At 52.6% G+C, this 27,569-nt stretch overlaps 8 protein-coding genes across 8 annotated transcripts; 4 read left to right on the top strand and 4 right to left on the bottom strand.

The window, feature by feature from the left end:
* Positions 1-1,226: 1,226 nt before the first annotated feature.
* TrAtP1_005315 (uncharacterized protein) lies at positions 1,227-5,282 on the bottom strand. Its single transcript, XM_014088931.2, has 2 exons — positions 5,022-5,282; positions 1,227-4,939 (listed from the first exon to the last, which is right to left on the bottom strand). The coding sequence occupies exon 2, from the start codon at positions 4,923-4,925 to the stop codon at positions 1,395-1,397; it is 3,531 nt and encodes a 1,176-aa protein (XP_013944406.2). The 5' UTR covers positions 4,926-4,939; positions 5,022-5,282; the 3' UTR covers positions 1,227-1,394.
* Positions 5,283-5,398: 116 nt separating this feature from the next.
* Positions 5,399-9,652, top strand: TrAtP1_005314 (uncharacterized protein). The gene is made up of 2 exons (XM_014089417.2): positions 5,399-5,649; positions 5,713-9,652. The coding sequence occupies exons 1-2, from the start codon at positions 5,470-5,472 to the stop codon at positions 8,260-8,262; spliced, it is 2,730 nt and encodes a 909-aa protein (XP_013944892.1). The 5' UTR covers positions 5,399-5,469; the 3' UTR covers positions 8,263-9,652.
* An 837-nt stretch (positions 9,653-10,489) lies between these two features.
* On the top strand, positions 10,490-13,743 carry TrAtP1_005313 (uncharacterized protein). The gene is made up of 2 exons (XM_014088925.2): positions 10,490-11,869; positions 11,931-13,743. Exons 1-2 carry the CDS (start codon positions 11,273-11,275, stop codon positions 13,380-13,382), a joined length of 2,049 nt encoding a protein of 682 aa, XP_013944400.2. The 5' UTR covers positions 10,490-11,272; the 3' UTR covers positions 13,383-13,743.
* A 6-nt stretch (positions 13,744-13,749) lies between these two features.
* Positions 13,750-16,226, bottom strand: TrAtP1_005312 (uncharacterized protein). Its single transcript, XM_014088916.2, has one exon. The coding sequence runs from the start codon at positions 16,107-16,109 to the stop codon at positions 13,986-13,988; it is 2,124 nt and encodes a 707-aa protein (XP_013944391.2). The 5' UTR covers positions 16,110-16,226; the 3' UTR covers positions 13,750-13,985.
* A 156-nt stretch (positions 16,227-16,382) lies between these two features.
* Positions 16,383-17,467, top strand: TrAtP1_005311 (uncharacterized protein). The gene is made up of 4 exons (XM_014089419.2): positions 16,383-16,631; positions 16,689-16,781; positions 16,840-16,876; positions 16,935-17,467. Exons 1-4 carry the CDS (start codon positions 16,509-16,511, stop codon positions 16,973-16,975), a joined length of 294 nt encoding a protein of 97 aa, XP_013944894.1. The 5' UTR covers positions 16,383-16,508; the 3' UTR covers positions 16,976-17,467.
* A 211-nt stretch (positions 17,468-17,678) lies between these two features.
* TrAtP1_005310 (uncharacterized protein) lies at positions 17,679-19,869 on the top strand (the record flags this gene model as incomplete). The annotated part of the gene is made up of 5 exons (XM_014088941.2): positions 17,679-17,741; positions 17,813-18,332; positions 18,396-18,584; positions 18,639-19,436; positions 19,520-19,869. The coding sequence occupies 5 exons, from the start codon at positions 17,679-17,681 to the stop codon at positions 19,867-19,869; spliced, it is 1,920 nt and encodes a 639-aa protein (XP_013944416.2).
* A 230-nt stretch (positions 19,870-20,099) lies between these two features.
* TrAtP1_005309 (uncharacterized protein) lies at positions 20,100-20,987 on the bottom strand (the record flags this gene model as incomplete). The annotated part of the gene is made up of 1 exon (XM_014088958.2): positions 20,100-20,987. The coding sequence occupies one exon, from the start codon at positions 20,985-20,987 to the stop codon at positions 20,100-20,102; it is 888 nt and encodes a 295-aa protein (XP_013944433.2).
* Positions 20,988-21,436: 449 nt separating this feature from the next.
* TrAtP1_005308 (uncharacterized protein) lies at positions 21,437-21,631 on the bottom strand (the record flags this gene model as incomplete). Its single annotated transcript, XM_066112656.1, has 1 exon — positions 21,437-21,631. One exon carries the CDS (start codon positions 21,629-21,631, stop codon positions 21,437-21,439), a length of 195 nt encoding a protein of 64 aa, XP_065968741.1.
* Between the last annotated feature and the right edge of the window lie 5,938 nt (positions 21,632-27,569).

Genomic DNA, 27,569 nt, shown 5'->3' with positions numbered 1-27,569 from the left:
AAGGATCTCCTGCGTATGTCCTCTGCGAATAATGAATGGCAAGTGTCATCGTTATGGAAAGCTCTAAACTCGCTTCGTCTTTTTGCCTTGCGGAGTTGGGAGTTGGGGTTGTTTTTGTATGCTGATCTGGCTGAACGGGCTTTCTTCTCAACGACGGCTTGTATGTAGGTGGCCTAGGCCGGTGACATGTTGGTGCGAATTCGCAACTGAGACACACTTATACACGGTTACTATGTAAAGTGCTAGGGGCCTGAATAACTGATCAACGGGACCACTTGTGCTCCGTGTCTTGGTAGCTGCTTTGGCTGGTTGTAGCTTTTCGTCTTTGGGGTTGGTGGTGGGAATCACACCGGAGGATGAGGGGAAGATGTTTGCCCGCTGACAGGGTAGGGGGGTTGGGACGTGGATAGTTTGTTGCTACCTACTTGTAGTACTATTGTGCTATGTACTGCTTCTAGATTGCAGCATTGACGTTGTAAGTTCCGTGATGTGTATGAGCGCTGGGCACGGATGAATTCTTGCGTGGAATCACCAATCATGTAGCTTGAGATTGGGTGCGAGTGATATAATATGCCCCTGACGATAATGAAATGCTCCATGGGGTGTGCAAGTTTTGGAGCTTTTGCGTTGGGGCTTTCACTGTGATTGTAGCATCATGCACCTAAATCAGGTAGTCCGTTGGAGAGTGAGACACTCGAATCTCGGCTGAATTCATGCCTACCGCCAACGTAAAGTACATGATGCAGAGAATACAAACTCAACTACTGTCAAATTTCTTTATCCTTGTTAGTAGTATTGTGCCGAACGTTAGCTTCTGGGCTATTTGTTATCACCTGTGCTAGCTTCGTTTTTCTAGTGCGCTGAGAGTTGGTGATGGGAGCTTTTAAGCGTAACAAGGGTGGGAAGTTCCGTTGCTTGGAATCTGAGTGTTCTTTTGCTGTTTTTTGAGGCTTGAGAAAGAGAGACATGTGTAGAGTAACGGAAGTGGTGAGTAAGGATTGTGTGTCGTGAGTGTAAGTTTATAAGACCCTTTTTTATTCGTTGTTTGATATAGAGTCGTGATGATGATATAGCTTGTCTGTTTCTGCAGATTGTATATTTGATGTTGGCTGGCTTGTAAATAAAAGTACCTAGGTAGCAGTATCTGCCTGGAGCTTGCAAAGGAGAGGACGAGGAGTAATAGTCATAATACTGAGATTCGCAACTTCATGCCAGGAGGTATAACTGTCTCACATACTTTGAATTTATAATAGCTCATAGCCCCCATCTAGATGTTCGATATTTTCTTCAACGCTACGAAAAACGCCGGCAAACAACCCAGCGTATGCTCCCATGCTCCAATCCAACGTTAAACATCCATCTTCCCGCTTGCATACATCCCATAAACATGTATATCATTGTTGTAGCCCCAAATCATCAGATGCAGGACTACTCGCCGCAGTGCTGTCTCCCGCCTCAGACCTTGCGACCTCTTCCACTACCAGATCCATCCACCTCTCACCACCAGTGCGCATAACGTGCAGTGTGGACAGACAATCGCCAAAGTGCCTCTCTCTGCGAGTCGTCCGCCGCTCCCCGCCTTCCAGTGCCGAGTATGCGCTCCTCGTCGTGCGCATTCGCTTGCGCTTGCCGCCCTCGCTGAGGAGGTTGCTCAGCTTTAAACGTCTCTGCATGAGTTGATGTTCGTATGCCACGATGCCGCGGATCCAGGGGGCGACGTCGAGGACGATTAGTTGCATTGTCCGATCGAAGACGGAGGGATCGAGGTATGTTGTCGGGACGACCTTGGGAGCGATAGCGATGGGATCGAATGCAATGGCAATGTCCATCCTGGTTATTTGTGGAGGGGAGTATCGGAAAGACGAATCGATGATGCAGATTGCCTGTTCCTCGTCAACTGGTTTTAGGACTGGGGCCTGTAGTGAGGCCTTATCCGACTTCTCTGTGGTCGATTCACGCAAAGCTGCGCGAGCCAGGGACATGATGGATGTTGACATGGCCTTGTTTGGCGCAGCATAATGCACCACCGGGTGGGCTTCCAGTAGAGCATGTCCTATAGTATAATCGTCCTTGACGTGGCTTGGAAGGTCGGGCAGCGTTGGATCCAGCGTCTCCTGTAATTTGATGCCGTAGGCGCCTGCAGAACAGAGATCCGCACAGCTCATAGCGCTGCAGAAATCGTCATACGCTTCTAGCATTTCTAGCGCTGTCAGATTTCTCTCCGGCGTCGTAGTAGCTGTGCTCCAAGAATTCATGTTGGTACTGTTGCACCAGTCTCCCATGTCGAAGCCCCAAAAGTCCCAGGCTTGGTCTATGGCCTCTTCCTCAGCAGCAAGTCCACTACTAGCGACAATGGGGTCGCGGTTGACCCAGCCCATGCCCTTTTGGTAGGTGTCTTGGCTGATGACTCGAACCACGTCGCCATTCTCGTCAAGATCGGAGCCTTTGGGCCAGCGTAGATAGAACCAGTCAAACCCTCCCTTACGGTCGCCAACTCCGATTTGACACCAATAGTTTAGCTCCGTTATTGTTGCCCTCAGATCGTTATTGCGAGAACTATACAATGCTTCCACAGCCGATCTCTGGAGAGCATGACCTTCGTTGGCAGCGATGAGGAGGCACAGGTCCACAGCTGGACCTAGAGGGGCTGGTGAGAAGCGGAAGATTCCATGTAGATCCAAAGTGTCTATAGGAACTAAGCTTTCGTTGTTGCATGTCATGATAAACGGTCGTTTGGACTGTGCAATGAGACTTGTCAGGGTGGTCCAAAACTGCTTGTCTTCTTCAAACAGAATGTCAACCTCTTCGAGGAGAATAAGAGACTGCTTCTGGCTTTTAGACGGAGCTTTCGTCTCTTTTTCAGCCTCCTGCTTGGGCTGCTTTGTGCCGGGCTTCGCAGGCTGCGTATTCGCCTTTGGTTTGAAAAACGACGTCATCATGCCTTGCTTCCCTGAGCTGATATCGTTGGCCACCTCTTCTAGATCAATCGCGGTGGCTTCAGCTCGGTTGTGTTGCACCAAGTGATTCCGTGTCATATCGCCAACTTTTTCCAAAATGTCCTTTCCACTCCTTCGATTCCCCGAATTGATTTCAAAAATCTCAAAGTCTAGCTCCTTTGCAGCCGCATAGACCGCAGCCGTCTTGCCGCTACCGTGGGGACCACTCAGAATGATGGCATTTTTGAGACGGTTACTGCCTCTGCTTGTCGAATTGATTGAGCGCATCACAGACTTCTTAACCAGTGTCGAGCCGGATAAGACGGCCCAGTCTCCTTCGTTATCGGAAATCTCGTCCATCTCAGCCTCCTCCGATTCGCTTTCGATGACGAAGCCGTCGAGTTTGTTCTTCTTCCTCTTCTTCTTCGGTTTACTTTTCCCCTTGTCTCCCTCAGAAGTCCCAGATTCCACAGACTCTACTCTGAGAGCCTGAAGCCAGTCGCTAAGAAGGAGCGCTTCTCTTCCTGGCTGTAATACCTGCGCGACCGTTATGGGTGCGTACTTTTGGATCCAGCTGCTACTTTCGCACTGTGATTTATCGAAAGCCGAGAGTTGCGTGTAGAGTGAGTTGTAGAGACGGCTAATGGCAGGATGGATTTTAGGAGACTTTCGACCGGCAAGCTCATCGACATCAAGATCAGCTTCATCAAGGTGATGGTTGGCCAAATTGCTTTGGAGCTGAGACCGAATTCGTCTCTGGAGTTTTCGACCACTCTCAAAATGCCTCTGGGGCAGTCGTAGTTCGGCGGGCGCTGGTAAAAAGCTGTTGTCGTCTTTAGGGAGACTTTTCTGTATTCCTGCCATGTCCAAGCCATGTAGAAGGTGTCGCATCACAGACTCGCGCGGTCCAATAGAGACGGCCGTCCTTTTTGACCTCCTGTGCCTTGTACCAGATTCTCGAATAGTTGCCCTTGCGTATGGGAACTCGCAATCACGCACATGTGTCATCCCGTGCGCCGGCCACAATGGGTACATGGCACCAGGAATTTTTGTGCCTCCTGATTTTATCCCAAACTGAATAGCCTTGGGTGTAGAAAATGGCATCTTGAGTTTCTTTGGCGAGACTGGAGTAGACATGAAGACGCGGCCATGACTTGAGGATTTATTGGCTGAATCGTTTGGAGCAGTAATAGTACCAGGCTGCGGCTTCGTTTTGCCTGTAAAGAACGGATGTGTGTTTTTTGACTTGTCGGCTGCTCCGTCTTTCTGTTGCGACTTTGGCTTTGTGCCTTGTTTTTTGCTCGGCACAGGTGATAAATGTAGCCTTCCTTCGAGAACTGCAACAATCCTTTCGCCTAGGGCCTTTCGATGCTCATCATCCCGTCCATATTTGATTGTAACTACTCGACTCGGCTTGTTTATGGCTTTGGGCTTCGGCGGTGAACCCAAAGTTCCGGTTTTTGGATTGAACTTGAGCACCCTTTTCTGTTGCGCAGGGACGGGTGTTTGTTGTTGCAGAGGGTCAAGAGAGGAATTCGAGCATGTGAAGTTGTTCGCAGTCTGGCCAGTCGTCTCCGGCTGCTGTTTCGGTACCTGCATTTCGTTGACTGTCGATAAAGCAAGGCTCTGGGCCAGCTGTGTGACGGGAATATCGTCCCCATGTGCTCCATCCTTGTCTGGCCTGTTGAGATGGCTCAAGATGGCCCCGTTGAGTGTTTGTTTTGCGGGCTTCCTTCCTCGTCGAGACTTCTTGGCTTCGGGGTCATCTTGAGCTGTGGAAGCATCTGTCCTCTGCCGCTTTCGCTTGGGGCCTTCAGCAGAGGTCGGAAGGGACTCTTCGGGTGTATATTCAGTCGATTCTAGCGGAGACGCCGCAGGCTGGGCCGCGAGTTGGTCGGGATCGCTCTTGGTGAAGAACGGATGAAGCTTCTTGGACGACGGGTCACCATTTTCGCCCTGCACCATCGTAGCGACCAGGACCGGTCCCATTGATCCAAGCGAGACTGAAAAGACGGGAAACTGCATTAGTACGCTTCTGTGTTTCGAGATTCCCAGCGATTCCCAGCGCTTCTGTGTCTTTCCCACCTTAGTTCGGCATGAATTCGCTGTTTGGTGAACAACGTCGATATCGGGGAAGAATGAGACCGAGATAGGAGATGGAGCTGCTTTTTTCCATATGAATATGCTCAAGATGCAGTAAATCAAGAATCCTCCAGGCCTCGCCAATATCCCCGCCCTATTGTCGAGTCCTCATTTGGTGCAAAGTCCCGAAACAGCCCGCGTTGTCGACTTCAAGAGCAATTCGACGCGTCCAGCTCCCATTAACGCGTGCACTGTAGAGTCGCAGGGATTACAGCGGATTCGCGCTATCACCTGGAGCCCCGCCACATGCATTACCTAAGCCACCCCACTAACGGAATTTTGCAACGCCGTCGCCAACTTTTTTTTTTTATCAGCGATAGCTGCAATCGCTCGAAGTCGCAAAACATCAGCTATTGGACTGCACGGCTTCCGGACAGCAACAAGCATCGCCATGGCTTCCGAATACAGAATACACAAGCCATACATTCTGGCGCACTTGCCAAAGCCTCTGGACCATACCAAGGGCAATATCGTGGCCCGAGAAGTGTACGGCCAGCGCGACGGCCAGAAGAAGAGAAAGCGAACCGAGCTTGTTGTTGGCGTTGACGGAGAGACAACAAGCATATACGATGTATGGAACAAAATAACTGGGCTATTTGATAGTGGCAGTTTGCTGACATGTGAATAATTACAGGTCCCTGCCTCAAGACTCGTCACATCTTATCCAATCCCGCCGCAAGAATCGTTTACCTGCCCCCCATACTCTGTCAGAGTCCGTCGAAACAACACCACCGATGCCTTGCGATACACATTCATAGCAACCGCCGACAACGGGGCTCACAAAATTACTCTCTTCAAGGACGTAGCCCATCGTGACGGGAAAACGACGTCGAACAGCATCTCGCAAGTCTTGCAGACCTCTGCTGTCCAGTACATCACTTGCTCTTCACCCTCGAGTCAATCCGCAAACATTGGGGATATAATAGCTGTCTGTGAAGACGGAGAGGTTGTGTGCTTGTCTGGGGAATCCCTGGCTATACAATGGTCCTCCTCTTCCAAGTCAATGCTTCAAGATTCAGTGGCTACAGCCATTTCCGAGTTCCACATCGAATACGCACTTTCGGGAAGCACTGCCGAGTTCAACGAAGGGCTGTTCAAGAATCGGCCCGAAGTCTTCAGCGCTCTGCCAAAGGCCACCGATTCTCAAGTGGAACTTGTTGTTCTAATCTCGAAGAGTTTGAGCCAAAACGTTGAGAACCGGCATTTGATTGTGCTGGCAGCCGTGTCTGGAAGCTCAGCATCGGCCGACGTACAGCATCTCGTTCCCCTCGACATTGTGCCAATCACTTCAATCGCCAACCAGGACAATGACGAATCTCCAATCTACCAGGTTGATGTACAGTCAGGCCTTTTGCTCCAGCTCCAGCAAGGAGCTATTGGTGTCTACGACTTGACGGGTGCCGTGCCCAAGCTCAAGTCGTCGATTGAGGCAGAGAATGCGCAAACCTTTGTCCGGCTTTTCAAGCCCTTCATTCTCGCCTCTTCACTAAACTCCATTGGTCTTTACAATTACCAGTATCGATCCATCCACTCCAAGGCTTCCCTGGACTGGTCTGAAATTCCAACTGATGGCGAGACACCTCGATCTTGCCAGCTAATCAGCTACCTGCGAAGCCAAGATACAGTCGTTGCCCTAGTAGACAACATTCTTGTGACCATTCAAGTCGAGCCGCCAAAGAACCCTGGCAAACGACGAAAGGAAGGTCTCCTGATTGACTCAATTGGGCGAGGCACTGGTCTTGAAGTACCATCCAAGAAGATGAGATGCGAAGTATCATCTGAATTTACTAGGCTGGTCCCAGGAACGCTTACAAGTGACTATCTCGTCCAGTTCCAAGCCGAAACAGAAGCGGCCGATAGGTTACTCGCAAACAACGAATTAAACAAGTGGGAAGACGTCTTGCGCCGCAAGTTTAACGTGCCCAAGAAGACCACAGAGCTACCGAACGGCGACAATTCAAAGACTCTGGAAGGCTCCGATGCGCAAGAGCTGCCAGAATGGGAGTGGCTGTCTAGATCGTCCTACCCTGCGGTAGATCGCAGATGGATCATTTACGCCATCACTCAAGTATTCTCAGTTGACATTAAGGAGGTTGGTGAATCTACACGGCCAGAGCTGCGCCTCGTCTTGCCCGAGAGCAATGTGACAACCTACCTTGTGGTCGCAGGCCATCTCACTCTATCCAATCTGAGAACGGCTTTCCGAGATGAACTCGCACCCGAGGCATCGGACAACCGCGCCGTTGCGGGAGACTTGATCCGGAGCCTTGCGGATGCTGATCTCTCACTGACCCTGTTGCTGAACTACCTGCAAGCAACCAAGCTAGGCGAGGTGGAGCTTTTACTCGCCATTCGATCCCTAATGCTCAGCATGGACTTGATTCCCGAGGGTAAAATGGATGCCACCAAACTCTTGACAAGCGAGCCCCACGCCGACAACAGCGGCAAGGATGACGATATTGAGATGGACCTGGATGACTTGGAGCGAAAGATTGCCGTCACAGAGCATTATCTGGGCGATGACTCTAGCAGCCGCTCGCGTGGATTGACTCTGGCATTTACTAAGCTATGGCGGCTGCCTGCAGTCTCTACGGTCAAGGCTCTCCGAACAACAGTATCAACAGAGGATATCATGTCACTCATCTACCTGCTACGTGTGGAATTACTCCGCGGAGCATGGACCTCGCTATACATTGATCCTACCAGCTTTGATTCGGAGGGCAACGAGCCTCCCCCGGATGGCGTCATTGCCCTGATTGCAGACCTTTTGGGTCGATGCCTGGACGCAGTTGGGGCTGGTGGATGGCTATTTAACGATGCCATCTCGTGGGCTGACAAGGCCGAAGCCAGCGACTTCCTGACAGCCCTTCGACTCGAAGTGACAGCCGCTCTGGAAGGCATTGAAGAAGCCGTCTTCTTGAATGGCATCCTAGGCGAAACTGTGCGGTTCGGAAACGCAGCCCAAAAGGGCGGTGTAGCCAGAGCATCCCAGAACAAGTCGATGCTTTTCCAGGTAGAGAACCGGGAATCCAAACTGCTGCCGCTTGGCCTGAAGACAAAGTCGCTGCCTACGAGAGAGAAGGTGGTGTCGGGAGGTGAAGTGATGCAGAGAAGCGTTCGAGAGATGGGACACCTGATCAGTCAAAAGGTGGAGGCATACTCTTTGGAGAAGCTCTCAATCTGAGCCGCAGGTGTGCTCCTTTGAACAGGCAGAGGCTCATACAATGGGTCAGTTCAATTGTATTAGGCTTATTTTTCGATGAGAGGGGGCTCTCAGAAACGGAGCGTCGGGGAGAGAACAGCGCGATGGATGGTAGGATCTTTGACTAGTGCGGCTCAGACGGAGTCGGTATTTCACTCGGGCAACTAGTAGTCGGAGAAAAGAAAAAAGTAAGGCTTTCACATGCATGGCATAATCTTGTGGGGGTGAAGAGCGAGCTTCGGTGAAGGAGGCCGAATGGATTGGTTGGCAGTTTCAAATAATTTGGCGAGCTGGATAATACCATTGTTGGCAACGAAGAAACTTGGCGGCTATATACGGGACGATTGATAGGTGGTGATTGCCGGTTTTGTACATAACAAATATGATGATGCCGAGGGTGTTTGTATTGAGTTAGTTTTTGGAAAAAGAGGCACATAGCAATCCATGCCTGCGGGCTAATTGACAAAGAAAAAGAAGATGATGGCAATGACCACATGCTGCTGCTGACAAGGGTGAATGATTGGAGTCAAAAGTAGGCCGAGCAAGCATGTATGACATCCAGCCAGTCAACCAGTGTATCCATACCTGAGATGTGGTTGTGCGGGATAGATGGATGAGCATGTGATTAGTGGAGGAATCGTTCTGTGAGGCTCTGCAGCAGATTCTATTACATGATGGTAGTAAGCAAAAGCCCCTTTTGCGAGCTGAGCTGGGGCTTTGGTGGTGAGCTGAGGGTCTTGCATGTAGTGTAGCTAGAACTTGCTAGGAGGATGCAGTTAGCTGGACAGCAGACTCGGACGAATGAGAGAGCAAAGAAATGCAGGGCTGTCAGAGGATTGTGAGTAGAGGGGATATTACGCTGGTGGTGAAGCTCGAGCTCATGTCGATCGTAGGCGGAAGAGACTCTGTGCAGAGTTGCACAGTCCATGAATTTTATTGGAGGCGGCAAGCGACAGACGACGAGCTGAACCTGCAATGTAACGCGCATGCATCTTTTCAATAAACAGGAAATACATGTGCTGGTATCTAGACATGCAATCCGCGGCGTCAATCTCAATCTCTCCATCTCCGCATTTGCCTTGCGCTTTATCTCACCCCTAGCCCTAGGCGTTTGCCACTACACATGAAGGCGAGTGGCAGTACATGCAGGTTTCGGTTTCAGCGATCGAGTTAGTACCAGATTAGTAGTAGTAGAAACGTTGGATGCAGTGGAGTTTGTTCGCAGCGGCACAGCCTCGCTGAGAACGAGACGAGACATGCGCCGTGCCGTGCATATGTACGTTGGCCGCGGTCGATTAACCTTAAAAAAAGTCAAAAATGCAGGGTTCAGAGGGTTCGTGTTCTGGACGCTTCGAGAAGGCCGGCTTATAGCGAGATGGATACGAGGGGTGGCAAATGGCAAAACACGAAGAGAAATTTTTATATTACTTGTGAAGAGACGAGAGACGAGACATGGAGGTTTGACAAGTGATGACTGCTGCTGCCAATGTGTCGATACCGGCAGGTACCGTCAGGCAGATGCAATCTTGACGTAGCTCCAAGCCCGTCACCAAATGACTACATGGAGATGCTAAAAGGGCAGATCGGAACCAACGGGGCCGGCTGTTGCGTCAGGCTTTCCCCAAGGCCAACTGATAGTCGCGCTGTACTGCACTAAGACGCCCGTGGCTCCGTGGACATGTAGCTTTTGGCGTCAGTGGTTGATGGAAGCTCCAGGCACTGGCGCTGCCGCTAACTGGGAGGAATACCGACGCCTTCTAGGGCTGTTTCTGGGGCTGTTCTGTTCCCAGGTACTAGCGCTCCATAGCACTGATGCTTTAGCGCAGTGGCAGTTGCTGCGAGGAGGCAGAGTCTGGTAGCGACACGGTACCTGTACCCGTGCCTGTCTCAGCATCAACCAGATTATGGCTGCTTCAATCGAGCTATGATGTGCATTGCTGGAAATCCTGCTGGGCTGGGTCGCCGCCGCAGGGGTCGGGATTGGCCTCCAGCGCCTCCAGGCTCCAGAACAGCGCCCCCCTGGTCTGTGGCCACCCGTCCAGTTCACGCTGTGACTCTCTCTCGTGCTCTGTTAATGCTGTACCACCGTCGCTCTGTGGCACTAACAGATTTCCCCCACACCAGGTTTCTGGCGGGGCTGGTGCAACGACGTCACAGCCCGTGGTGAAGTCACATGTTCGTGCCGTCTCTTTTGTGTTTTCCCTGAATTTGGCTCGTGTCCGGGTCGACAGAGTCTATGGGTTGCTTGGATCGGCAGCCCATCCCGTGCATGTTCTAATGTAGGGGTGCTTTACAGTAAAGAGACTGAGACTTGGGGCTTGGCTGAGATGGCCGACAAGTACCAAAGGAGGGGCTGGAGTAATTGGAGTAAAGCATGGATGGATGGTTTACATGTAATGTTTTAGTTGAGCCTTGATAGAGGCAAGGTTCTTGCCAGGTAGCGGTACAAGCGCTGTTGTTCACCATCTGGGTGTGATGGCCTCTGCCTCAGGTACTGGCCGTTGAAAACCGCGAGCCTTGCTTCTGCCTCTTCCCTTTTCCTTCACTTTCCCCCTCTCATCTCAATCGAAATCTCGATCGAAATCTCCTCCACCGTCGGTCCAGCTTCCAAACCCCCATCCCGGAGATAGTACTTCGATTATACGAGCCTCCACAACTTCCGAAGCCCAGGCTCTGCTGCGCCATCTCAGCTCACTCATCGACCGCTGCTGACCAACCAGCGGCCAGTCACAACCACAGCTGCCCTGCCTATCACGAGGACGGACACACGCGAGCGCAGACGACCGTCTGTCTCAAAACTGCGGCCCAACGTGATTTTCTTTTTTCCCAAGACAAAAATATCCTCCGCCAAGTTTGCCTGAACCACAGACTTGGCGACTTGGACTTTGACTTGCCACAGCCGATACAGATATACCTATATATCTCTTTTCTCAAGCCAGCAGCATCGCATCGCACCATCTATAGAGCAAGCATCGTGCCATTCCCCATAGCTATGAGCGGTACCTCCGTCGTCCAACACATCGATGCCGTCGACGCCTTTGCCAGGACCCTTCACGTGCGCACCACCCAGTCAACCGTGCCGTCGCTCTCAACAGATGCCTCTCAGGCCGTTCGCAACCTGCACAATGCCCTGCGCCATCTCCGCGTCGAGGCTGCCGACCCGGACTCACGCCTAAACGCCGCAGACTCGTCGTCCTACTTGAACCAGCTAAACTCCATCATCAAGGACTCCCAGACGACGCTGAAGCAGCTCGAGCTCGTGCTGGATCTGAACAGCAGAGGGGGAGGGCCGTATGCCGATGGTGCTGCCGAGGGCATCGCTGCTGTGCAGACCAAGCTGGTCCACCAACAGACTGTGATTGACGCCTTTTTGGAGCTGGTGCAATCCAGCAGCGCTCCGCCAAGCAGTGGCCGTCGCGGGCCCAGCCTCGATTACATCAAAGAAAAGGTCGACACCATCGGGCGCAAGCTTTTTCGTCGTGATAGCACCAGCAAGTCTGCTGCAAGTGGCGACGACAAGCTATGGAAAAGGTTCCAGGGCGAGCTTGTCAAGGAGGGGTTCTCGTCCAAGGTGCTGGACGAGCATGAGGTAAGTAGCGTACAGTCTTGGCATCTGGTGGTGAAACATGTACTGAAGCTGACACTCTCAGGATGTTCTGCGCGCCTACATTCACGAGATCGAGACCATGCTGTCTGCCAAAGACGGCGCTCCTCCTACTGTCCAAGGCCTCCTCGAACTTGACGGCAATTCTGTCCCTGCGTCTGCGCACAAGTATGGGCGCCATATGACCTTTCCGCTCGCTGATTACCAAAAAGCTCCTGCCAGCATGAAGACTGAAAGATTGATGCCCGATCAACCTCCGTTCCCTTCGCTGGCGCCAGAGCTCTCTTATGACTCCCGTTCTTGGGCGCCAGCTGAGGGTGGTGGCAACGTTGCTGGCTCCTTCACCTTCATCTCGACCCAGGAATTAATCATGCTGGACTCTCTCAGTACTGGAATGGCTGGCCTCAACCTGAGCAGCTCTCCGACACAGGCCGATATTCCGTCCTTCCAGCCCATGATGTCTGGCGCCATGCCGCTGCCTGAGATCAAGATATCTGGGGCTACGGCCCCTCAGCCGATTCCTCAAAAGAACAAGCTTCATGTAGAGGGAACGCCTCAGGTATACGGCTCTAGTGCTCCGCCAGCATATGGGGGTGCGCCGATGCTTCGCCTGGCTCCTGATAGCTACGGCCGGGATATCCCCATGGGCGCGGAGTGGACCAAGATCGACCGCTCTGTCGTTAGCCCCGAAGCCCTTCATCTGGCTAGGGTACGATACGAAGCTCGCCCAGGCTATGTTGCCGTCCTTGGCCGCCTGTCTCTCGATCAAGTGACCTACTACGCCCGCCTAAGCGCCGAACGTCGTGCTGCTCGGCATGATGCTGCTCGGAACAATAAGACGTCAGGCAAACAGCGTTCTCACCATGCCAAGAAGCATGAGCAAACGGGCTCAGAGAGTAGTCGAGATGAGAATTCCGAGGACGACAAAGACTCGAGCGACATTTCTGACGATGATGATAAAGACTCGGGTGAAAAGAAGAATAAGAATTATCCCGTCATTGTGAGCCCGCCAGAAAAGGACAAGACTTCTCCAACTGGTTCCACCATGCCCAAGTCAATCTTGAAGAACAAGAACACGAACCATGTGCGGTTCGGCCCTAATCCTTATGAGGTGAATCCCCGAGCAGAAAAGGAAAGTCGTGAGCACCGAGACTCCAGCTCTTCAAAGAAATCTCGAGATCGCGATGAAAGAGACAGGGATGACCATTTTAAGCGCCGAGATGACAGAGAACGGAGACGTCGAGACAGTGATCCATCACATGGCGACAAACATCGCAGGGATAGAGATCGTGATCGTGACCGACGAGACCGGGACAGAGACCGAGACCGAGATCGAGACCGAGACCGAGACGACAGCTACCGTGATCGCCGCGATGACCGCAGGAGAGACAAGACAGCCGGCAAGACGCCTTGGGCCGAGGCGCTTGGTGCGGTGGGCATTGGCGGCGCTGCTGCCAGCTTGCTGGGAGTTTTGGCTGAAGCTGCGATAGGAAATTGATGAAGCGACATTCCATCAAGATGCTTCTACCATCCCATGACATGACCCAGAGTTTTTCTGCAAAAGGTTTTTGAAAATCTTCGCTCCTTCTCCAAATCTTTGGAAACAATCCTTTGTATATATTCTTCTTTGTATAATCATTCGGGTGCTAGTCGATTGCTGCAACGACAAATGGACTTTTTTCTTATTATTAGGTTTTTGGCAAGCTTTTTGGATAACACGACTTTATGACTGGTTATTTTTTTTCACTGGCTGGGAGGAGGAAGGACGACTGGTAGATACCCTGGGCTAGCTTCATCTTTTGTACATATTGACTATTATTATGGCATGGATAGATGGATCGAATGAATCACGAATAATGACTTGCATAACTGTTGTATTCTTGGTTCTATTTTTATTCGTTTGGCGTAGAGAGCCGTTTATTGATGTGTTTGTGATTATTTAGATGAAATTGTTATATACTAGTAATATGCACATGTGCCTTGGAACTCTATATAGATAATGTCGTTCTAAATGAGCACGTAATATATCCATCTATATCCATCCACACACCTACTCATGTCCATACATGTATATATACACTGTAGCACATTTTGAGCAAATCTACAGCATCAACTCCTCTTCCAGCGCATCCCACCACTCCTGCGCTCTCGCCTCTTTCGCCCACTCCCTTGGCGGCCGAAGCATCACGTCGGATCTCCTTGTCGGCACTCTCTTCCACTCCAGCACCTTCATCTCCTTCACCCTCGGCCAGGGAAACTCCGGGTCGTCGGAGCCTTCAAAGTCCCGCGCGTAGATGCCCGACTTCTTCTGCGGCAGCGTCCGCCGCCAGGTGGCATTGTCCCAGTCGAAGCGCTTGGCGACGTCGGCGTCGGGCCGCTGCAGGACGACGTGGCCCTGGGCGGTGCGGTAGCGCACCTGCGGGTGGAAGAAGTCGGAAAACTCGAGGAGCAGGTCGGGGATGCGGGTGTGCGCAAAGGAGCCCCCGCGGGCGGATCGGGTGGCGGAGGCGGACTTGAGGAGGCGGGTGAGCCAGGAGGATATGAGGTGGTGGGTGTGGTCCTTGAGGAGCTGGGCGCGGCGGCGGCGGGAGGTTGCGCGAGAGGTGAGCGATGAGGAGAGGGCCTTGGAGAGGGTTGCCAGGGCGTCGAGCTGGAGGATCTCGTCGGCGAGGGCGGTGTGGTAGGTTGAAAGGAGGGAGGCGTGGTGGGGGATTGCGTGGGCGCGGATGGTGGCGATGGCTTGGCCAAAGGAGCGCTGGTTGATGAGGGTCTTGACGTAGATGTCGAGGTCGGCCAGGGTTGGGACGATGCTGTATGGTTCGGAGGTCATGGCGGCCCAGATGTGGCGGACGTCGGCGGCGGAGCTGGAGGTGGACAGCTCGCCGGTCTGGATGTCGCGGAGGGGCTTGAAGGGCTTGGAGGCCGAGATGTAGGTCCAGTTGAGGAGGGCGGACCAGGTTTCGTGGGGGATGGCGATGTTGTAGCGGCGGGAGACGAAGTCGAGCAGCTTTGTGCCGAGGAGGATGTGGGACATGGAGCCAAAGGCCTCGACGATGGCGTGGAGGAGGCGAGGCGTGGGCGTCAGGGGGGAGTTTGGTGGGATCTCGCGGCCGCCGGAGATTTGAATGTCTGTTGTGTCGTTTTGGGTGATGATGATGCCGTAGTAGTTTTCTAAAATCATCTTTTTGATCGAGTTGAGGGAGCTGGACCTGGCAAAGGCAACCATGGAGGTGCACAGCAAATCTTCGTCCATCTCGTGCCCGTAGTAGAGGCCGCGGATCCAGTGGCTTTTGAAGCTCTTGTAGCCCAGACGGCGACGCAGCAGGCGCCGCATGTCCTCGTCGAGCTCGTCGGGTCTTCGGTTCCAGGGCTCCATTTTGAGGGCGTTGACGCTGAATCTGATGTTGTCCAGGTGCTTGAGGACCGCCATGGGTAAGGGGTTGCGGTTGCTGTACAGGTCGCGCGCGAGAAAAGCCACTCTGGAGCGGTCGAACTGGTAGTACTCCGGCTCGGTCATGAAGCGGGCTTTGAGGAAGTCGGCCCATGACTTGGATGTGCGCGAGTCTGAGAGGCCCTGAGCTGCCATGGCGGCCCAGAAGACTTTGACTTGCTGGTAGTCGACTGCTGCTCCGGCGCATCGCATGGCCACTTCGTAGTCGGCTATTGTTAAGCTGTTGGGCGGTGATGCTTCGCTGCGGATGGTGATGAGGGTTTGGACGCCCTGGAGGATGCCATGGTGGACTTTGCGAACGCCGAACTGGTTCAGCAGTTTGCCGGGAAAGCTGAACTGGGCATGGCCCTGGGTGAGGTTGAGGCCGTGGGCAATGTCAACTTCTGTCGAGACCAGAGGATCGATGCTGCGCAGAATCTCTGAAAAGGTTGACGCGGGGAGCTCGCTGGCTTCTCGAACTGCTGCTTCGTGGGCGGGTGAATTCTCATTGCTCAAGATGTCGGTCCAGGCAGTAAAGTCCCAGCTGATTTGGGATGTGTCCAGCTTCTGAATAGACTCTAGGAGGTTTCCAAGTTCCGGGCAAACAGATGGTGGCATCAGATCTGGTAGTAAATGACGCTGGCCGTTGGAAACTGTGCTATGAGACGCCAGATGGCGCCGGTCTGAAGCTCGCCGCCCACATCTCAATGGCAAAGGCTCATGATGCTGGTTTTTGAGTGCCAGGCCAAGTCCACTAAGACGGCCTCTGGGCCAGACGAGTCGTCTGAGCGTCATGGTTTGGCCTGTTCTATCATCTGGCTGGTGAATCGGAATGAGGGGCCTGAGATTGAGCAGCCCTCTGGCCTAGCAGTGGCTCGATGCTCTAGAATCTGGGGTAAAAGTGGCTTCGAGCTGGGGCCGCGGGTCTTGGTGAAGAAGCTTTGAAGCCATATGGGGCGGCACCCCGATAGCTGCATATCGCGGAAAACTCGATGCGCTTGCAGCGGTGTTGCGTCTGCCGAGGATTTTCCACGGCAATGGAGGGGCAAGGCTAGCTTTTTTGACAAGGCCATCGCCAAAGCTACCCAAAGTCGAGCAGCAGAGTCGCCCTTGCAGAGCCACGATATTCGAACCGAGCAGTCCGTTTTCATTGCCCGACGATACATACATTCGACGAAGAATTACGACGCAGCCATGGCCGATGTTGGAGAGGAGACCAGCCATGTGGCCGAGCCGCTCGACCTGGTGAGGCTGCTGCTGAACGAGGTGGTTTTCGTCAAGCTGCGCGGTGACAGAGAGCTCAAGGGCAAGCTTCACGTATGGCCAACTTCATAGTATTGAGTGGCACTGGACTTGATGCTGATGCTTTGACAGGCCTACGATAGTCACTGCAACCTGGTGCTGGGCGAGGTGGAAGAGACCATCTACGCCGTCGACGATGACGAGGAGGAGAGCGACGAGGTCAAGGTATGCGTTGAAGCATTGTCTGGTCTACCACTTATATATGGCTCTAATGCTTTCCAAGACCATTAGCAGGAAATCAGAAATGTTGTTTGTAAGAGGTCGGGTCTCCCCATTATCCACAGAGGCGATGGGTGTGTTTGGCTAACAGCTTGACAGGCGATAGCGTCGTTTTAATCTCTCCTCAAGTTCCTTTCTAGATATAGACAGCAATGGCAGCAATGGCAGCAATGATACCGATAATGAAACTGAAATGATGTTCCACCGAACCACGCGATGCGACGAGGCGCATATAAGTTGGAGGAGGCGGTGACATAATGGTCGAGGTGAATAGGGCTGCTCCAGCATGTTTAGACTTCATTGCCAGAAGTTCTGGCTATCAGCATGGAATTCGCTACAGGGCGATCAATTGATGAGGACGGGGATCAAGATGCGGCGCTTTACTTTCTGGAGCTGGTGATGCCATGGACAAGGCATCTGCTCTGTGCAGAGATGCATTCAATGCGCTCAATGCGCATACACTGCGGCTTGCCCAGCTCAACGTGGACAGACACACAGCCTTTTGGAGATTCGTTAGTCTGGACGAGCACATTTATGTATCTAGTGGTGGTATGCTTTAATGCCTAATACGGGAGTCGTGTCATCGACCCACAGTTCCGATACCAGCTCGCCTTATCGATAACCTGCTCCCCGGTTACTCACTACAAGCTGCTGAGCCTCGATTCAACAGTGACTGACGGTGGCTGAAGCTTAACTGGGCTGGCCGAAGAGTCATAGTTGCTATTTTCGGTGTTTTTGCTATATATTCATGTAAATGATGCTTCCCACCGCCATTGCTCTCTGTGCTTCTCTCGCGACTCATTCTCCTGTAATACGAGTGCGGCAGCTGCATGGTTCCACGGCATGATGGCGACCAAGACCAAGACGGCCAAGGGCCTCGAGCATGAAAAGCGCAAGGGCGAATCGGTAGGTGTTTTCTATATATCTCTTTCAGAGCCTCAATCTGCACCGTATCTATTCTAACGCGGGCTGCGCAGGCTCTCAGCGACTTTGCCGAATATGTAGAACAACAGCAGAATCTACGGTATCCAGCCTCTGCGAAGAAGCCCGCCGACTCAGTGGAACACGATGTGGAGCTTGATGAGCTGCTCGACAGCCTAAATCTGGTCGACTCTGCGCCGCGAGTGAAGCTCAAGGACCTCGTGCTCGAATCGGACGACGACACCCTGAAGAAGCTCGGAGACGTCATTGTCGAGCGAATAGAAGAAGGCGCCGGCGAGACGGTCTTCGATCTCGGGTTCGAGAACAGCGGCGAATCCATGCAACTGACTCCGCAAGAGTGGCATCAGGCGTATACAAGACTCGTCGAGGCTGCGAAGCGGGTGGGCGCAGACTGCCAGCTGCTCCTAACGACCAATGTGGGTGGCAAGGAAGAGGCGGAAAGCACGGCGACGAGCCCGACCAAGGACAAGAGCTGCAGCGGAAAGATTCTCATTCGAAGGATACCGGGCAAGATTGAGGATGTCATTGAGACGAGGATAGCAGTCGTGGGCAATGGTGAGCTTAACACCACTTATCCTTTATACTGGACAGCACTAATCTGCCATTGAACACAAACAGTCGATGCTGGAAAGAGTTCGCTGCTCGGCGTGCTAGTCAAGAACGACCTGGACGACGGGCGAGGACGAGCGCGAGTGAATCTCTTCCGTCACAAGCACGAAATGGAGACGGGACGAACAAGCTCTGTGGGCATGGAAATCATGGGGTTCGACAGTCTCGGCCAAGTCGTCACTTCGGATACCCCAGGCCGTAAGTAATGCCAATGATCAGCTACCGTTAACAGTCTGCTGAAACTGCGCATAGGAAAGCTGTCGTGGGAAGACATTGGGAAGCGCAGTGCCAAGGTCATCACTTTCAGCGATCTGGCTGGGCACGAAAAGTACCTGCGCACGACTGTGTTCGGCTTGCTCTCCAGCAGTCCCGACTTTTGCCTTCTTATGGTCGCGGCCAACAATGGACTGGTTGGAATGAGCAAGGAGCACCTGGGCATTGCGCTGGCGCTCAACGTCCCCGTCATGGTCATCATCACCAAGATTGACATTTGCCCTCCCAACATTCTCAAGGAGACCATCAGCCAGGTCAACAAGATCATGAAGAGTCCCGGTGCCCGAAAGATGCCAACCTTTATCACAAACCGCGAAGAGTGCATCAACACGGCGACCCAGTTTGTCAGCAAGAGGATATGTCCCGTCTTCCAGGTGTCCAACGTCACCGGCGAGAACCTCGATCTCGTGCGGCTCTTCCTGAACATGCTGCCTCACCACGGGCACTATCACTCTGACGCGCCATTCGAGTTTCAAGTTAATGACACATTCTCGGTGCCGTTCACTGGTACGGTTGTCTCTGGCATTGTCAAGTCTGGCATGGTTCACGAAGGCGACAATGTTCTGATTGGGCCGGATTCTCTAGGGCATTTCACGCCCACGGCAGTGCGTTCCATTGAGCGCAAGAGAATACGGGTGCATGTGGCCGAGGCAGGGCAATCTGCCTCGTTTGCGCTCAAGAAGATGAAGCGGCGAGATGTCCGCAAGGGCATGGTGATGCTTCATAAAGAAGAGGGACAGACTGGGCCCAGGGTGTTTCAAGAATTCGTCGCAGAAGGTGAGTCAGGGCTTCACATGTCCCCTAATTTTAGTATATACACTCTATGGACAGCCAGCTAACCAACATGACCAACATGACAGTTCTTATTCTGTCGCACGCAACCACCATCAAGAAGCGCTATCAGGCCATGCTACATGTCGGTGCCGTCTCGCAGACATGCGCTATCATCGACATTGACCGCGAGCTGATTCGCACGGGCGATCGCGCCAACGTTGCCTTTCGCTTTGTCCAGCGTCCAGAGTACATTGCCCCTGGAGACCGGCTTTTGTTCAGAGAGGGCCGCACTAGAGGTCTCGGCATTGTCAAGTCTGTAGGGTACGATCCCAAGCAGCCGCTGATGAGCGCTCCAGAAGATGTGATTGGGCAAGCCGAGGACGTCGAGCAGCAATCTGTGGTTGGAGAAGCGAATGATGTAGCAAGCGGGACGTAGGTTGTGAGCGATTGGCATGGCTGGATATGGTACACCAGCGGCTGCCTTGTTGATTATGACACTTGATTCTTTTTTCCTTGTCTTTGTTTATTGTTTCTTCCCCTTATCCATGATGAGCGATAGAGATATATATTTTTCATTTCAAGTTATAGCGATGCACGAAGGGCTCTAGCCGCCTCGTGTTTGATTATTTCTATATAATTATGTTTTGTTTACCGAGTCACACTTGTTCAATGCGCATTTGCCAGGACTTGCTTTGGCAATTCCAACAGCTCTATAAAAGCTTCGTCATCCGCACACTTGTCGTCGAGATACATGCAAATCGCTTTGGCTTCCACGACGCATCGTCGACGCATCCACCAACTCTCGAGGGGCACCACGAGGCAGTGCCAATACAAGAGGAGGAGCAGTGCCCGGTGGTCCTTGTTTTCGATGAGAGACCTATAGTTTGGGTCAATGTGCGTGATGAATGTGAGGAAGAGGATGGCGTTGTGCTCGTTGATCTTGTTGACCCACAGGATGGACAAGATGACGCACGCAGAATGGTAAGACTTTGCATCCTCCGAGACAGTCGACGCCGCGGTCGAGGGCGAGAGGTTGAAAAAGGAGTAGAGCAGCGGCGGCAATATGCCCTCGCTGACGGGGGCCTCCATGTCAAACGTCTGCTGCATGGGCGTGTTGTAGAGCGTCTTGTGGAAGACGCTCTCCGGGCGCGACGGGTCGGCAATGTCCCAGACGACCTTTTTGCCGTAGCCCATCTTGAGCCAGTCCAGGTCGACGGCCGGGTTCGGGTCGGCCAGCGGCCAGGCGGCGAGGGGGTCCTGGGTGCGGACGGAGGCAAAGGACGTGGCGCCGAGGATGGAGGCGCAGACCCAGAGGGCGTCGCGGTGGGTGGAGGAGAGGGTTGTGGCTGGCGAGGGGAGGGCGAGGAAGTGCTTGAGGATGGCGGTGCCGTGATACCAGTGGAAGGCGAGGGAGAGGTCGTGGGAGGGGGGGGAGGGGGGCTGAGGAGAGGTGGGTGTCGTGGAGGAGGGTGATGGCGAGGAGGACGTGGATGAGGAATGCGTGCTGGAGATGAAGTTAGTTTGATATACATGATGATGAAGATGACGATACATGTGAGTAAAAGAAGGGATAGGGGGGTGAGAGACATACTTCGTCTACAAGGCTATACAGCACTTTGAGATATCCCTTCCGCGTGGTGGGAGTCCCCAGTGTACACGCCGTCCTGTCGTAGAACCGGCTCAGGGCGGCGTGGTCCTCTGGCCGCAGAGCATATTCGCCCAGTCTGCCCTGCAGAGGCAGGACGATGGGGATCCGCAGGCCAGGCTGGAGGTACGCTTCTCGAAAGAGGCCATCGACAGATGTAGATGCAGATGCAGGCCTGGCTTGGGTGGGAGCGAGGCTGAGTCTAAAGACGCTGGAGCGAGAGAGCTGCAGAGTTGGGCCGGTGCTGGAGTAGTTGCATGTGAAGCCTGATGCTTGACAGCGGCGGCATGTAGGCTTTGATTCGTCGCACTATTTGCGTGTAAGTCATGAGTGCCTGATGTGGTATATCGAACTGGTGTCATGTGTGTGCTACGGTATATTCCACGGGAAACGGAAGACACGGCGGGGGAACGAATGAGAGGGAGACAAGGAGAGCATGAGATTGTACTTTGACGCTGCGAATCTTGCAGTTGCCGCAGCCAAGGCGAGACTTGCGATGAGTCTTGCGTTTGCGGGCTGTGATGCCGTTTGTGTTGGCGATGCGATCGGCCATTGTGGGTTTGGGGTCAAGTTGAAGTCCGGCCAGGCCGGAACGGGCCGGAGGTAAAGAGAGGCAAATACGAGAGTATATTCAGTATAGCCGCGTATAAGTGAAGTGATTTTCGCTTTTGGTCTGACAAGGTGTTTTGGGGATGGAGCTGGAAAGTGGTTCTTTGTGGAATCTTTTTTTTTACAATGTATGCATTCTAGAAGAATTGTGGCGGGTTTGAGTTTACGTGTTACGTGTATAGTTGGGGTGTTGTATTATGCTTAATTCCGGGTGGTTGCAGAGTTGCGTAGTGCTACAGTATGGAGTGTTTTATTGTGAAATGTCTTGTGGAGAGACAGGTTTGTGTCTTGGATATGGCGTGGAGGACATGTGTTGTGTGAGACAGGAGTTGACCATGTAGTTGAGAGTAAAGCTGCTACAGATTTATGAGACAAGAGTATGAAATCGATGAATTGAATTTCAGGTCCCGGGTAAGATGGTGGATGGCATGCAAACACAAGTTGCAACACTACGCCAGGTACTAGACTGCACTCGATAAACATGCATATAAACTGATTATACAGCGAGTATGCAGTGTTGCTCTTCTCATTTCAGATCCAGCACTTGCACGCTGCTAACCCGGCATCGTCGTCACCAATCTCACCGCAGGAAGTATCTCGGACATCAGGCCACCAAGTGGCAAATAACTCACTCACGGCAGCTGAAACTGCTCGCTTCGTTCGTGGAGGTACATTCTGCGCAGTATTACACGCAACGCCCAACCCTGTACCCGCAGCGCAACGGAGTCACTCGACCTGCCTCGACGTGAGCCCTGGATCAATTTCCCTTACCGCCGGCGATAAAACAAGAGCCCACGAGTGATGTGATGATGTGATTCTGCGCACGGAGTCGGTGGCTCCAACCGCCGTCAGCGAAGCAACGCTAGACCGGAAGTCGTATTTCTGCCAACGCGAATCGCGAGAGCAAAGGAAAAGTTCCTAGACTGGCTAGCTGGAGATGGAAACGCGACGAGCACGCGAGGGAAATAAGGAAAAAAAAAAAAAAAAAAAAAAAAAAAAGTCCAAGGCATTGGAGTCTCCACATGGGTCGGGAACATCGAGGCGAGAGAGAGACCCCTGGCCACTTTTTTCAGTTGGTTCTTCTTTCGGTCAGTGACTCGAGTAAGTCGGTTTTTGTTTTTCCTGGCGGCTCGGGGGCTGACAAAAAGAGACAGTCAGAGAGACCAGCCCCTAGTGAGACCATTAATTGGCGCATTCTGCGGCCTTCTATTCTGGCTTCTTTTTTCTGCGGCGTTTGTTCGTCCTGCCCGGAATGGAAAGCGGCGTCGACGGTGAGAATGGGCTGCTGTGCTTCGATCATGGGCAGAATATCCACTTATTCTTTTGAGCGCGTAAAGCGGTGCCTTGACCTTTTATTCTGGTGCTACTGTTGCTGTTGCGTGGGACCGGTCAGGGCGTCCCTTTTCTCACCGTTGGCTTTACGGTTATACGAGAAACGATGGCGGCGTCTTACAGCTAAACGACTTATAGCAGATGCTTGCACTTGTAGATGGCCGTTGTTTCCCCTTCAGCCCTCTTTTCTTCTTTTCCTGTCCCCAATTAAACTGTCGAGATTCTGCCCAGCAAACGGCGTCCGCCAAGGCGATCGCATGGCCGTGCTTTGCAGAGGCGAGAGGACTTGGCGATGTTAGGGGGGGCACAAAGAAAGACTGTCTTGCGTTTGTTGCGCCCTACGAGCCGCACAGGCCGGGTCACTAAAAAGCGCCATTAAATGGCAAAAAGAACGCACTGACGCTGAAGATTGGACTGATGTGATCGCCCTTTTTTTCGGCTATGGAGGAGCCAGCAGGGCAGCCAGAGCCAGGGCCAGCCTGGGCCCGCCTTGGCAATCCAGCCCAGCGCAGCTATAAACGGAGCAACAGGCTTTGCTCTTTATGCTGGTGATGGTGAGAAGGCAAGGGGGCTGGTTTGACCTGGGGGGGGGGGGGGGGGGGGGCCGTTTCTGGCTTATGGAGGGGGCACGCGACGAGAGTCAGTGAGAGAATTCAATCAAATGGGTGGTTGGGCCAGTCAAAGCTGGAGGTAGAGACTGGTCACAGCAGACTGCCGGATTCGAGGTAGTGCTGCTCTTCTTATTTTGGCGCCTAGATAACTTCATTTCCGTCCTGCTTACTGTACATTCATTCGTGATGAGTCCTTCGCACTCGCTTGCCCCGGGGTTGAGCCGTCTCCGCCGTCTCTCTTCTGTGTCTCTCTGTTTGTCAATGCAAATCACTGCCCGGTCCGGAACGATTCCAGGAGCCTTGTCCAATAGCCTGCGCTGTGACTTTGGGCTCGTTTTGCCGAGCCGAACAGCGTGTCTAGTCTGTATGCAACAAAATGCCCTGTAGCGTCCGGTGCGGTGGACACGCAGGACGCCCAGCCAAGGCATTGATTGAAAGACGGAGACGGAGACTAGGCAGCAAATCAGAGGCAGAGAATTTGCTGTGACAGAGAGACCGAATCTTTGCTTTCCCTTCTTGGACTGCCTCGCTTGATGAGAGGGCCCGGTTTATGTGAATGGGCGCGGCATTGTTGTCCCTACTCTTCCGGAGAAGGATGAATTTCAATACGGTAGTCCAGCTCTTCCACTTCGTAATGCTCAAGCAGTGTAGGTACTTGTCTGTCTGTGTGCCGTAGGTACTGGGCACTACGTGTGACCATCGGAGTAAAGCCGCTCGCTTCAAGCGACAGGGCCCAGGAGATGATCGGACGAAGCGTGGCTGGAAACCTGGAAATGGAGCTCTCGGGGAGAGGCTATTGCGGGATCAATGGCATGGGCGTGAGATGATGTCAGGCTCCCGGCAGTAGCACCTACTGGAGCGCATATCGGTCGTATCTGGTATCCTTTCAAAAACAGAGGGAACGGAACTACTCCGTGCTCACGGATTACACATGCGACTTTGACTCTGTGCCAGATATTGGGTGGTGCGAAAGGGGTGCTCCGTAATAATACTTGTATCTCTTATGGGCGAGCTACTTTTGCTAATGTACCCCGTACTCTGCTAACGGTCGCCGCAGGAATTGAGATGTGCAGTGCCTAGTTGTAGCTATCTGCGTCTTGCGTCTGCACTTGAAGCTATTCCGGCTCTAGCAAGATGGGGATTGGGACTCGCGACTCCATACGACTAGCAGGTCCCTTACATTAGGAGCTGGAGTGGGAATGCCGTCTACCCTGCAATAAGGACCGTCTCCCCTTTTTATTTCATTTATTCTGGAGAATGGAGAATTGCGCATATGGGACTAAATGTGTTAGTGCAAGTGCAGCAGCAGATTGCTACGATAGACTGATGGAAGATGATGCTTCAGGTGGGAAATGCTGCTAGAGTTTGAAGCTATCAGATAGTTTGGTTACACAAGATAGATAGCCGCCCTGTATATTGATTGATTAATTGATTTGATTTGATTGAATTGATGTGCGATATTTATTGTTCAGCTTCGCTTCCTAGCCGGCTGAATTGGTCAAACACGTCCGGGCGGCTGGATTGCTTCTGGGCCTGGCCGGGCCTGGGTCTGGTCTGCGGGACAGGCCCCATGGCAGGAAAATGTCCGTAGTTTATAGTACGGAGAATCGCTGGAGAGTGGGTGCCTCGAGGCTAAGAAGGGACACTACTCCGTGTATCTATTGGGGCATTGAAGATAAGGCTTTGGGCAATTCAATGCAAAGATTCATTCAATCAATCAACTACGGTCAGGAGTATCAGCCACGGTGGCCAGTATTGAGTCCTCTTCCCAATTGGGGATGAAGTGGCTGGTTACTGAGTAAGTCGACCTCTTAAGAAAAACAACTTTTTTTTCTTTCTATTGTGGTGACAGTTGTAGACGCCGAGAAAATCAAAAGCCGACGACACTAAAAAACATTTTCTCTCTCTCGTCTTTTTGCCTCTCCCCCATACAAAATGTTGATCATGGCCCCCTACTTGTAATTTTTTCCCACCCAAGAAAAACTCTATTGCCGTCAATCACCCCCCCCAAAAAAATTGGCCCAGCCCGCTGCAGCCGCCAATTGCTGCGACGTATTGCCGGAAAGTCAATTGGCCCAGCGCAGCAGACGTCCAATCCAGTGCCAGGACAGACCGCCTTGCCAAAATAGCCTGTGCCGCTGCCGTTGCCCGCCTTGTTATGGCTGTTGCGTATCTGGCCTCGTATCTACTCCGGAGAGTGTGAATGTATACGTAAGGCGAAACTGGTGGTGTACCCGGTGATAAAGGGGGGGTGGATGTATGCTGAATAGAGCAAGAGTAGGTACTGCTGCTCTACTGGCAAGAAAGTACCGCTGCTGCTGCGACTACAAGAAACTACAAGTACTGGTATGAATATAGCATCATCGCAGCTGAATCTCTCTACACGTCGTTATTTCAGCTCCAATTACCGTCCCACGGCCCTTCTCCGCGGCGCTCACCTGTTTTCGCTTTGGCGTCATGCTGCTACATTATTCATTACCGCTCTTTTCAATCTCTCTTCTCTCCATCGTTTTCGACGTCTTCTTCTCGCCGTAGTTTCGAGTACGCAGAGAGTACCTGTAATACTCAGTGTAATTTACAAGAATAGCAAATCAGCAGCCAAACAGAATCAGCGCTGGGGTGCTCCGAGGATAGGATAGGATAAGGCAACACAGAGCTCCACTCCCCCGAATCCGGCATGCCGGCGGACGTGGTCGATATCAGCTCTAGCCTCAAGGCAATAGTGTAGGTAGTTTGGGATCAGTAATTAATGCCTACCGATACCTGCCTATCTGCCTATACCTGCGACAAGGCCGTTGTATCTGCGTTCGTGAATGTACATGCGGATAGAAGAGACCTGGTCCGGGCCAGGGCGTATTAGCGCGGCTCTGACGGGCCAGTGGGGATCCTGTTCCGTGTCTTGTCTCTGTGCTTTTTTGGTGCCTTTGTCCATTGTCCATGGAAAACTTGTCCGTGACGGGAGCAACTTTGGGTAGACCAGTTTGTACGGGCAGTCTTCTGCAACGCTTGGGAGAGCGAAAAGGCGGCATTGATAGCTGTCAAGGGGCAAAGGCCCATTTAGTGGGCGACTTTGCTGTCACCTCCTTTTTACTGCGTGTGTAGTTTGTTCACTTGATTGAAGATAGGATGGTGCTATGCTCTGTAGAAGCCGTCTTCCGTATTCACCGATCTTTCGTCTTATTGCTGTTGCTTTTTTTACTGGAGCCTCCGTCTGCTTTTGTTCGTTATGCCGCGGCTTTGCTCGGGATTTGATTACAATGTAAGGGACTCTTGAAGAGCGCACTGAACAACACACGCCATCCCAAGCTCCATACTTACGAGTAATACTAGTCAGTCAGTCCAATGGCTTGAACGAGAAAAAAAGATGCCTGTCCCGTTCCCGTTCGTTGGCTCGAGTTCCATCAATTCGCGCATGTCTCCCCGGATACGCCAGGGGGGACCCCCAAAGACCCAGCCACCCCTTCTTCTTCACCAGTTCTGTCTACTTGTGATTTTTCCTGATTCTGCCTGCTTTGCCTTTTGGCCACCACCCCCTGCGCGTCAAAAAAAAGCCGCGGTCGGAACTAGATTGAACCGGCCGATCTGAGTGTTCTTGTGGATACGCGCTGGCCCTTGTCTAGCGTCTTGATGCTAACTGTTGTTGTAAAAAAAAGTCCAAGAGACACCCCCCCTGGTCAGCTCGACTTTCCTACGATCCCTACTGGGTAGGTACTTAGTTCTAGTAGTATAGGCGCTGGGGTATTGTTCTCCGTGGTTATTATCGCCTCGCCTGGTGAATCTCCGCGGTCTTTTGGGCTTGCTGTTTCTGGGGAATACCTGTCTGTATCAGTTGTGCCGCTTCGCTTGCACGACGCTTATCGAACTGGCAAGGAGAAGTCGTGATTGTGCCGAGCACGGGGGGTTGATGGGACTCCATTACTGTAAGCAGGACATGACAGG

This window comes from Trichoderma atroviride, chromosome 3 (assembly GCF_020647795.1).
Source record: "Trichoderma atroviride chromosome 3, complete sequence".
Classification (NCBI taxonomy): Eukaryota; Fungi; Ascomycota; class Sordariomycetes; order Hypocreales; family Hypocreaceae; genus Trichoderma; species Trichoderma atroviride.
The sequence above is the reverse complement of the archived record's forward strand: the minus strand, read 5'-3'. Positions and strand labels throughout refer to the sequence as shown.